The 12,042-nt window shown below is 35.7% G+C and overlaps 1 protein-coding gene across 3 annotated transcripts in view; it reads left to right on the top strand.

Moving 5' to 3' along the window:
- Fut8 (fucosyltransferase 8) overlaps positions 1 to 12,042 on the top strand; it is a 236,883-nt gene that overhangs the window by 169,826 nt on the left and 55,015 nt on the right. For all 3 annotated transcript variants that reach the window (XM_057782923.1, XM_057782921.1, XM_057782922.1), the window contains one exon: positions 4,424 to 4,538. In XM_057782923.1, the coding sequence (XP_057638906.1) occupies positions 4,424 to 4,538 (115 nt within the window). The remainder of the gene's footprint in view (positions 1 to 4,423; positions 4,539 to 12,042) is intronic.

The raw sequence follows: 12,042 nt of genomic DNA, 5'->3' as shown, positions 1-12,042 counted from the left end.
ACTTCATGGCATCTGCATCAGCTCCCTCTTCCAGGTTCCTGCCTCCAGTTTCCTGCCCAGTTTGGACTGTGACTTGGGATATATAAACTAATAAACCCTTTCCTCTCCCAGATTGCGTTGGTCGTGGTCTTTCATCACAGCAGTAGAAACTCTAACTAAGACACTTGTTTATCCTCTTATTTAAGGACGGGCATCTAGGTTGATTGTACTTCTTAGCTACTGTGACTAATGCAGCAATAAACATATTACATTGACATGCTGATTATATTTCCTTCAGATACCAGATATTTAGAAGTGAGATAACTGAATCATATGACAAACTAATCTACATCCCTGCAAAAGTGTTTGAGTTCCTTTTCTTTAAATCTTGGGCATGCATGTGTGGATATGTGTTGTAAATGTCATATTAATTGGTTGAAATGATTGCCACATTATAGTTTTTATTTGCAGTTTTCTATGTCAGATGATATTGAACACTTTTCTTTCTTATATTTAGTCATCTAGTTGCTTGATCATTTTGACTTCTACACAGATTGAGATGGAATGAATTACCAAGACTTAGTACTAATATAACTTGGTTTGAAAGTAAACTGCTTTTTTTAATTTACCAGTTCATTAAGATATGCAGTTCTTCACTTCCATTTTTGATGGAAAAGGAATTTCTTAACTCCTAAGCCCTGAATCTAGAAATCACAGCTAGATATAGAGGCTTATGTAAGCCCAGTTTCTAGGTACTGATATAAGAAAACCACAAATTGACCCCAGGCTGAACTATATTAAGAGCCTATGTTAAGAAAAAAAGAGGAGACAGCCTAAGATACAACATTTTTTTTTTATATTTTAAAGACTCCCTTTCAGATTAGGCTTAATATGTTTTCCCTCCACTTGAAGCTATGAATGTCAATAAAACTTACTGGGTTTTGTTCTCGTATATGTACATATGTGTTTGTGTATTCACATGTTTATTTTAATTTTAAAGCTAAGCATAGCATATTGGGTTTCCTTCTTTCCTCCAATAGGCATTTGCTAGTAGGTTTTTATTCCACTGTGCTTTATCTCCACCAGTAATATTGCTGTTTAATATGGAGATTTGCAATATGTTTTATGACCATTACTACTTGATGAGTAGGAGGAAATGAGTGGATGTTGTGGTGCCTTTGAAATATAGAGAACCATGACTGTGTTGTGATAGATTTTTATAAAACTGAGAAAGTATTGTAAATTTCCAGCTGAGCCTTACAGCACAATTATAGTTAAAGATTTCTGTACTTCTCAGGTGAAATCATGATTCCATGTGGTCAGTGTGTTAAGAAAGTTTGCAGCACCACAGGGAAATGTCTGAAAGAGTCAGTTTCATAAAGACAAGAGACTTGTTTACAGGCTTAATGTTGTTCTGGCTCAGTTCCAGCTGAAGCCCTCCCAGAATCATGAGAGACGTGTGGAAGAGGTTACATGGCCAGATAGTCAAAGAGAAGGGGAGGGGAGAGACAGTCAGGCCATGGAGGGGAGAATATGAATGATGTCACATAGCCTCTTTTGAGCGTCCAAGAATCTTAGGACCCCTTCTAGATAATCCAACCCCATTCTACCACTTTGCAATGCTGCTACCCTGGAGATAGAGATTTTAAACACAATGGGCCCTTGGGGACACTCAGAAAACACTCAAGCCATGGAAAGTAGTAACTTTTTAACTTAGTAACTATGAAGAATATTAATATTGTGGGCTGTACAATATTCCAGACAGAGCTCAGTTTGATAATAAGAAAAAGGTTTAAATTTGAAACTGTTCTGTGTGTGACCTAGCAGGTTAATTTGTTAAAGAGGTAGCTAAAATTTTCTGCATACAAAGAAATTGTTTCAATCTTAAAATAGAATAAGTATAAAAATTAATAACACAATATGTTTTATACTCTCACCATGTTCAAAAAGGATGAAAATGAAATTACTAAGCTAAGCTTCAGAGTGTCCTGTGAGTAGGTAATTTTGACACCAATAAATGCCAGAAATCCTTTGATAGTGACTCATTGTTCCAAAACATATATAGAGCCCTTCTTCTACTAACTCAGGCTGAATATTCTGAATGGTGTCTTAGGCTTTTAATGGTCATTTTACATCAATATTTTCTTCTTTTCAAATGTGTTAATCATTATTCACTGTGCAGTCATTCATAGTCCAAATGGCTTTATGTGAGCTGCCAGTTTTAGTTGCTAACTGATGCAACATTTAGTCAAGAAGTAGAAATAAAAGTGACTGAAGCCATGTTATGTCTTCCTAGGTAACTAACTCACCGTTGTTGAGGACTCATTTCAACACTTGTTAACCGAGTCCTTCTGATTGATCAGTCCTCTTCAGTTCTTACAGGGGACTGAATATTGAATAGTTTCTATGCCTAGCCGTCCTTACCACATATTACTGTTATCCCCAACCAGTAACTCCTTTCCCTTATTGTATAAGTATTAGTCTGTGCTTTTTGTTCTCAAGGTAAGCTCTGCAAAACAACTTCCTGGGAGTTTTTAGAATTGGAACCCATGAAGGGAAGGAGAGAAAGGAGAGGGAAGGAGCATAAGTGGGCGATGGTGGTGGTAGGATGTTGGCTATTTAAAAGTAGCTGGGAGGGGGGATATTAAACTATTTTACATGGAGACACAGCAAGTACCCACTAGGCTTGAGCAACAGTGTGGACTGGCCTGGACTGTAGGGCCTGGTGTGCTCTTCTCCCATTATGTAAGAGCTACTTCATTGTAACATTGTGATCATGTGAGAAAGACAAAAAGGAGAGAAAGTGTACTTCTTTTACTGGAATAATGTTTATGATTGCAAGTGAAATAAGGCATTTTTATCAATATAAAGCGAACCTTGGCTTATGCAACTTCTGTAGTAAAAACTGACAACTTCACTCACTATCAATAAAAAAATCTATTTTCTGACCAAAAAAAAGGTAGTTTAATCCAGGAAAGCCTTATGAAGAAGGTGACATTTGAACAAATATTTGCAGGATATTTGGTTGATGTGGATGGATGTCTGGGTACTCCAGTATGGAAATAAGCTGTTGTAAATGCCCACAGTAGCAATATGCTCATATTCCTAAATGTTTGCAATGAGGCCAGTGTGACTGAAATAAAGTAGGCAAAGAAGTTGTTAGGAAGAGATCAGATCGAATGGTGGGGTCATAAGTCTTATAAGTCAAGGCAGTGACTTTGGCTTTGACTTTTAAGTGATTTGAAGGGTCAACTCAATGTTAAGTGCAAAGCAGAAGTGTTATTTGATTATTAAGAGGAACTGGCCACCATGAGTAAACTCTACACATAGGCAAAGCTGGGAGCTGGGAGAATTGTCAGAAAACTGTTACAATAATTCTGGTAGCTTAGTTGTTATCAGTACTGGTAGAGATTTATAGTCAGATACTAGTTGTGATAGTCATATACTGACATCATAGTCAGATACTGACAGATTACTTGGGGCCTGTTAGAGACTGCTTTTGAACTTTCTTTACTACTAAGTGCAAACCATTGTTTTTATTCAATGCAATTTAAGTAAAACCATTTGTACCAGCTCTAACATTATCTCTTTGCAATTTACAGGGTATTTTAGTTTATTGGCAGGAAATCTAACATGTTATAATTGAAATTAATAATGGTTACACAGTGAGAAAGTATCATAACCATTAAATTAGTTTTGATGAAAGAACAGCAAATTATAATCCAAGGGTAAAATCGGGCTCTTTTCTTCCTTTTTAAAAATAAAGTTTTATTGGAACAGAAACACACCTATTCACTTATTTTCTATGGCAACTTTCCTGCTACAAAGGTAAGAGAGGATGCGCCTTTTGGCAGTAGGCATATAAAAGCTGGAATGATACAGAGACTCCCATGGCCTTTGCACATGAAAATTTATGAAGCATTGCATAATTCCAAAAAAATATCAGCAGATGTTCATATAACCTAAAATCTTAGTACTTGTTCCTTTAAAAGAAAGAATTTGTAATCCTTGATTGTTTAGGACACTCTTTTTCCAATCACTCAGAGTGGAATACTAAGAGGGGCCGTCAAATGACAAGAGGACACAGTGGTCCATTCAGATACCAATATCATGCTTACTGAATTGCATTCTTTATATTTTTCTGTTTTTTGGGGAGGCAGGGAACAACACTGTATTACATTCTTTATACCTTTTCTGTTTTGGGGGGAGATGGTGGGGAACGACACTGTGATTGGTTGACCTGTGGGGAAAAGTTGTCTATCTTTTTGTCAGAGAAGATTTTCTATAGGAATAATTCGCGGATGGTAGAGGCTTAATTTTTAAATTTCATAGTCTTAATGGAAAATAAAAGATAAATACCACCTATTCCTGGCTCCCTGTAGTTTTGTATAATCCATTGAAACAGTACAAATAAGTGTACCTCCAATGTTGCTTGCTTTCACAGATCTATCATGACAGATCTATACTACCTCAGTCAAACAGATGGAGCAGGTGATTGGCGGGAAAAAGAGGCCAAAGATCTGACAGAGTTGGTCCAGCGGAGAATAACATATCTCCAGGTAAGAAGGTTAGGTTAAGAAATAAACCTTGAATAGAAATTTTTAAAAAACATAATAAAATAAAAAGCAAAAATTAAGTTTTGCTTTTTAAAAGTCTTTCTAGTGCTTTTTAAAAAACTAGCTACTCATTTTACATATAACAGAGAGATAATATTTTATGCCTCAGGAATATGACAATGACTAAAACAAAGTTCCCGTCTAGCCTAAAAAAGAGCTACTTGTTCACATATACACAAACTATATAATTATGAACATGCTGTATTCTGTTGGAAATGCTTAGTGGCATTTTGAAGGAGACATTGGGGATAGTTTATGGAGGGTATATTATCTGACCCGAACTGTGAAGGTGTTCAAGTGTGATTTCTACATCCAGAAATGGAGGCAAAGGATATGTATGCCAGCTGAAAAGTATGTTGTGAGCAGCAGCCCATTGCGGGAGTATAGAGGGGGGTTGAACTCTTTAGTTTGTCGGGAGTTTAGGGTTGTATGAAAAGGAGGGATGAAAAGTAAGGTGCAAAGAGATTTTAGAGCTTGATTATAGAGAATAGGCATTATGGTATATGAACATTAAATGATTACCAAAAGGTATCTATTTTATAGATGCCATTTGATAAGAAATAAATACTGATCAACTTCTTAAGGGCCTTTCCCATCTTTTTTATGTGTTCTTTTTAAATTCTTACTTATATGCATATATAGCATTAGATATTTGTAAGGAGAAACTTTTGAAGTTTATTTTATTGTTAATATTCTCTAGACGCTTTCTGGTTTTTGTTTTACATCCTAGTTTTGTTTGTTTCTCCCCCAGAGTGCCCTGGGCGTGGTACACTAGTGACAACCTAGTTTTAAAAGAGTTTTATACATAAAGGATACAATGGATGGTGGAATCTAAAAGTAGTATTTGGTTGAACTGTATTAATGTTTGGGGAGCCTAGAATCAGCGAGAGCATTTAGGAAAAAGAAATTGTAGTGCAGGCAGGAAGAATTGAGAGGTGTTGAGTTTGCCTTAGAAGTAGAGACAGACTTGGAGAGAGGGAAAAATAGGATCAGTGGACCTTTCTAAGTAATTGAAAGAGCTGAAATGTTGGGAATGGAAGCATCTTTAACTGGAAATAAACTGAGAGTAAACTGTTTTAAGAAAAATAATGAATTAATAGAAGTATTTAAAACTGAATAAGAAATTTTTTTTAGTTGAAATAACCAAAAAATGTCTTCCACTCAATCCTTTTTCTAATTCTATGCTTGCATAGTTTCCATGTACAAAATTGGCTTTTTCTTAGAGATCAGAAGCAGAAGGGCAGTCCTTGACATCACTCTGCCTATTTTAAGGCATCTGTTTTCATACAGGTAAATGGGGTGATCAAGTGTTTAGGGGTGTTGGCATGTTCTCTTGGTCTCATACTCCCATGACCATTCGAGGAATCTGCAGAATGAGAACCACTTTACCTCCTATAGGGAAGAGGTGATTATCTCCTATCAACTAGATCCTCATTCAGTGAACTGTGAACAGCTGGTGGTACAGAACCATCATCTCATTTATTAATAAAAAGGAAATAACAATGATTTGTAAGCTTCCACGTACTCATTAAACTTTCAGCCACTGTACTTAAACTATGATCTGGTCATAGTCAGTACCTTATACTGTGATAGGTACCTTCCATCTGCTGTATTTTCTGTTTCTCTTTTAAAATTACTCCTTGGGTCACATTATATATATCAGTATTTCATTACTTTTATTTATGAATCATACTACATTTGTGGATACACCACTGTTTCTTCATTTGCCTTTTGAGAGACATTTAATTGTTTCCAGTTTGAGGCTATTATGAAGAAACTCTTTTGAGCATCTGTGTACAGATGTTCACCCATGCTTATGCTTTCATTCCTCTTCTTCTCATTGAAATTGCCTAAGGGTAGAATGTATGCTTAATATCTTAGGGAGTTTGTTGTTGTTTTGTTTGTTTGTTGTTCTTGTTGTTTTGTTTTTCAAATTGAGAAAACTTTATCAGGTTTTCACTCATTCTCTTTGCCGTGCATCCCAAACTGACAGTTACAGCATTCATAGTACTGCTCCATTTGTCTTCCATAATATTCAGATGCTCATAACTTTGATATTTTCCCCATTTAATAGATGAAGAAAATATCAGATGTCATAATTTCAGCTTCATAATCCTCATTGAAAATCGAATTTATTATCTCTCGTCAGGTTCTCAGTGGAAATGGTGTGATACAGAAAACACTGAGATATCTACCTAGCACAATTCTCAGAATTCTAACCTTTGCTACTGATACATTTGAATATTCTAGAGCAACTATCCTAGTATTGAAACACTAATGTGTTTTTTTCTTTTTTTTTTTAAATTGAAAATAGTTTTTTCCCATACAATATATCCTGATTATGTCTTCCCCTCCCTCTGCTCTTTCCATTTCCTTCCCAACTCTTCCCCCATCTGGATTCACCCCATTTCTGTCTCATTAGAAAACAGGCATGTAAGGGATAATAATAAAATAAAATAAGATAAAACAAAAACAAACACATCAGAACAGGGCAAAACAAACATAAGGAAAAGAGCCCAATAAAAGGCACAAGAAACATATAGATACAGAAACTCATTAACTAAGGAATCCCATAAAAACACAAAACATGAAGCATACACACAAAAAAAAAAGAGAGAGAAAGAAACATAAAGGAAAAATCCTGACATGACATTATGAAACAAGGAACCTGCAAAGATGCATTGATTTGTTTTCTGTTGACCATATTCTGCTAGACATGCAGCCTACCCTTAAGGATAGTTTATGTCCCCAGTGAGACTCCTTGGAGAACACTAAAATTTCATTTGCTAGTGGTTATTAGAGATTGCTTCAGGCTTAGGGACAGAGTCATGTGTCCACTTTTTCTTTCAGTTCTAGAATCCCATCTGGTACTGATTTCAGAAATGGGTATACTATTTACATCTCTTTTTCTTGGCTTTATTTGTGTGTGCATGCTTGCCTGCCTGCCTATGTGCATGCACACACATGGATGTGACAACAGAGGACAGCTCGCTAGAACTGGTTCTCTCCTTTCACCATGTGGGTTCAATGATTGAATTCAGGTTATCAGGTTTAACGCAAACCCCTTTAACTACTGTTCTGCCTTACTTGTCCCTAGTTATACTCTTAACCAGTTCTCCCACATCCTTGCTAACACTTGATATAATCAATCTTCTTATTTTAGCCATTTATTATGTTTTTACTAGTACGCTATGGGTTCAGTTTATATAGTTTATATTATGACTGTAGTTGGATAGTATCTCTTTGTCTATTTATCATCTTTGTATCCTATTATGTGTAGCAGCACAAATGTACTTGGGGCAGATAGGGGACAACATTAGGTGCCACTTCTCAGGTGCTTACCACCATTTGTTTTGTTTTATTGAGATGCACCACCACGCCCAGCTTTTATCACATGCATGCTGGAGATCAGACTCAGTCCACATGCTAGTAAGGCCAGCTAACCTAGCTATCTGCTCCCCCGCTTTCTTCTTTAATGAAGGACCAGTTCAAATCTTTTGGTCAACTTTTATCAGGGATATTTGTTTTCTTATGACTGAGTTATTGAGGCTCTTTATTCTAGATTTGAGTTTACTAGGAATCCTGAAAATCTTTTTTTCCAGTCTGTAGCTTACCTATTTCTTTTTTTTTTTTCTTTTTTCTTTTTTTCTTTTTTTTTTGGTTTTTCAAGACAGGGTTTCTCTGTGGCTTTGGAGCCTGTCCTGGAACTAGCTCTGTAGACCAGGCTGGTCTCGAACTCACAGAGATCCACGTATTTCTTTTTTTAATTAATTTTTATGTGTATAAGTGTTTGCCTACATTATTTGTATATGCAGTGTGTGCACATGCCTGGTGCCTGCAGTCTAGAAGGGAATGTCAGATCCCCTGGCAAGGCAACTACAGGTAGTTATCAGTTGCCATATGAGTGGGAACTGTACCGGGTGCTCTGGAAGAGCAGCAGTGCTCTTTATCACTGAGCCGTCTCTCTAGCATCTGTTTATTTTCTTATCACTGTCTTATGAAGAGCAAACTTTTTTAGGTTAATGAAATCCTATTTTATTTATAGTTTGCTCTTTTATACTTATGAAACTTTTGCTAATGGTAAAGTGGCTAGACTTTTTTCCTGTTTTCTTCTTTTTTTCTTTATTTGCCTATTTTTTTTTTTTCAAGACAGGGTTTCTCTGTAGCTTTGCCTGTCTGGAACTAGCTCTTGTAGACCAGGCTGGCCTCAAACTCAGAGATCCGTCTACCTCTGCCTCCTGAGTACTGAGATTAAAGATGTGTGCCACTACCACCTGGCTTATTTTCCTATTTTTTATACCTTTTGCTAGCACTAGGGATTGAATTCAGGGCTTTGTGCATGCCAGGCAAACACTCTAAAATGGAATCATTGCCTCTCCAGTTCTAGTTTTATAATTAAGCTCTTACATTTAGGTCTATGATCCATTTGGAGTTCTGATATGAACCAATAATCCAGGTTCATTTTCTTGCTTATTTGAGCCATTGTTCAAAGACTCACCTTTTCCCATCATTTTATTGCTTTTGTTGAAAACCAAGTAGTATAGTCACGTCTGCTCTTTCATTCCCACACCTTCTTGGTTCCTGTAGCTTTGCAGTAGATATTAAAATGGGCTGGTATGATTTCTCTAACCTTGTTCTTCTTTTCAAAATATGGTTATTATATATCTTTTCATTTTTTATATTTTATAATAAGCATATCTTAGTACTGGAAGTATGTAAAACTACTGTTGAATTTTATACATTGAGCTTAACTTTGCAATTTTGCCAAAACTGCTTATTAGGATAGGTAAAGTTTTTGCAGATTTTATCAGATTTTCTACATAGATTATTATGTCATTTACTTTGTTTCTTTATCTTTAATCTTGGTGACATTTGCAATAGTCACTTTATAATTCTTAATTTTGAGTAGTATAAATTTTAGGCATGATTTACAGTAAATTGTAAATTTAGTTCCTTCATTCAAAGTTCTTGCCAAAGTGGTTTCACAGTTTAGGCATTTTTGGCAAGAATGTAAATATTTCTTGAAATATTTAGTGTTACTGAAGGAACTTTTCTGAATTTGTGGCACTGTGCTATCTATAGCTCACTACATGTTGTCATTTTAAGTTTTTTTTAATATGCTCATACCATTAGTTGTCAGTAATAAAAAGACTCTTTTTTGTGCATCTATGATCCTAGAATTAGCTGGTAGTATGGCAGTTGTTATTCCCTCCCCATGTCATCTTGGGTAGCAGTACTCTTGGCAAATACCTTATTCTTTTCATTTACTTGGATGCAAGTTGAACTTCAATTAGAATTCTTTAATTTTTGCTGTATTTTCCAACATCTTATTATAAAAGTTTTCTAAAAGTAGAAGTGATGTTGCATTTCTAAAATCAAATAAGTCATAAGTATGATTTAGTGATAAATCATAAAGTCATACTGCCACATGTCCTGGGGATCAGTTAAAGCAGAATGATTGCACTGCAATGCTGAAAAGATTATAACTGTTAAGTTATCATTTGAACCAAGATCCTTGCTTGTCTCTGCAAGCATGGAAAGGACACCTCCACCATCTTAACTTTGCGAGGGAAATAGTCTTGTTTAATATGTCCACAGCCACTCATTTCCAGTCTTGGTTTTTAAAAATGAGAATGCTTTAACTTTCACTTTCATGGTTATTAACTATGCCCAGAGTCTTCATTTTAATTTCCAACATGCGGTGCTTCACTTCTCGTAGTTGCCTCATTACCTTTTCTCCATTGGCTTTGAAAATAATTTTATAGAAATGAAATCACATCGTTTCCAATACAATGAAGTGCTTTTACCGCACTATTAATGAATCTTTTCTTCATTACCAACACAAAACTAGATATTGCTATTCTTTTTAATCAAACAAATTAAAAAAATTGTGCTCTTTGTATTCTCTAATCTTATGAAAAAAGATTAGAGCACAATAAAATTTAACTTACCTGGTTTCTTTTTACCAAGCTTTCTTTATTAGAAAGAGAAGCTGTCTGTGGCTTGACACCTCCCAGTGGAAGGAATGTTAAAAGGGAGGTGAAAGGTTCCCCTGGGATTCTGATTGTTAATTATTAGCCTATAAAAGTAACCAGCTTGGTGCTCTAAGCTTATATTTCTTGCTACTTCTTGTATTGAAGACATCTTGAGGAAGGTAGATTGAGAAACCGAAATTTATAATTCATAGGCCAGCCAACTTTGAATTTAGTTTTGTGAGTGTGAACATCTTTTCTATCTTTTAAACAGATTTAGTTGAGCTTACAGAATGTTTCTTCTTTAAGACATATATGGAGATGTTATATCCTGTTTATATTGACTGCGTGTTTTTATTTGTTGCTTATTAGCTGTTCTTCATAATATTTTTGGTCAATTTAAAAAAGTGAGAAATGTCATTGCAAATGGAATTTGTACTTCAAAGAGCTTTTATTTATGTATATATGGGAAAAATATTAAGTAGCAAAAATCAGTGATTTAGGTGAAATATAACTCAGTGGTAAAGAACATGCCTGACATGCACAAGGCTCTGATCTCAGTCCCAGCATCTCCAAACTACACTTAGAATCAAATAGTGTCCTCAGATTATATGAATAAGTAAGATCATATTCAAATTAATTTTGAGTGTATTCTATGTCATTTAGTCTTAAAGTATCTCTGTAGTAAAAGATAGATTGACAGGGAGAGGTTAAGAATTGAGATTATTTTGTCTTTTTTTTTTTTTTTTTTTGGTTTTTCGATACAGGGTTTCTCTGTGGTTTTGGAGCCTGTCCTGGAACTAGCTCTTGTAGACCAGACTGGTCTCGAACTCACAGAGATCCGCCTGCCTCTGCCTCCCGAGTGCTGGGATTAAAGGTATGTGCCACCACCGCCCGGCATATTTTGTCTTATTTTTAAATTACCAAATTGAAGCAAAGCCATGCATTTGAATTCATAGCAAAGTCTTCACTGGAACAAACACATCTCTAAACCTCTTCTTCCAAAGCTCTTTCATTAGGGTAATTGTCTGGAACTTTATTTACGTTAATCTTGTCATTCTAAAATTTGGACAGTTATCTTCATTGTAAAGAAGTGAAGCTTACATGTCTATTAATGAATCTTGTTTTAAGAAAACCACCTACAACCGGCCTTGTTGGTAAAGGCCTAGAAGGCCAGCCTAAGCCATTTAGTGAGCCTTTGTCTCAAAATAAAAAATAAATAGGCGATGGCAGGAGGATGCCACAGGTTTGAACTTTCCTGGTCTACATAGTAAATTTTGAGCCAACCAGGGCTACATAGTGAAATTCTGTCTTCAAAAACAAAACAACAGCAACAAAAACCCCAAGACAAACAAAACCACAAACTACTGACTAAATAGATGAAGAGTAAAAAGAAGACTGAGAATACAAGCAGTAGAGTGCTTTCCTAGCCGTCGTGAGGTCCTAGGTCCACTCCCACTGCCTTACACTCTCTC

This window comes from Chionomys nivalis, chromosome 10 (genome assembly GCF_950005125.1).
Source record: "Chionomys nivalis chromosome 10, mChiNiv1.1, whole genome shotgun sequence".
Classification (NCBI taxonomy): Eukaryota; Metazoa; Chordata; class Mammalia; order Rodentia; family Cricetidae; genus Chionomys; species Chionomys nivalis.
The sequence above is the reverse complement of the archived record's forward strand: the minus strand, read 5'-3'. Positions and strand labels throughout refer to the sequence as shown.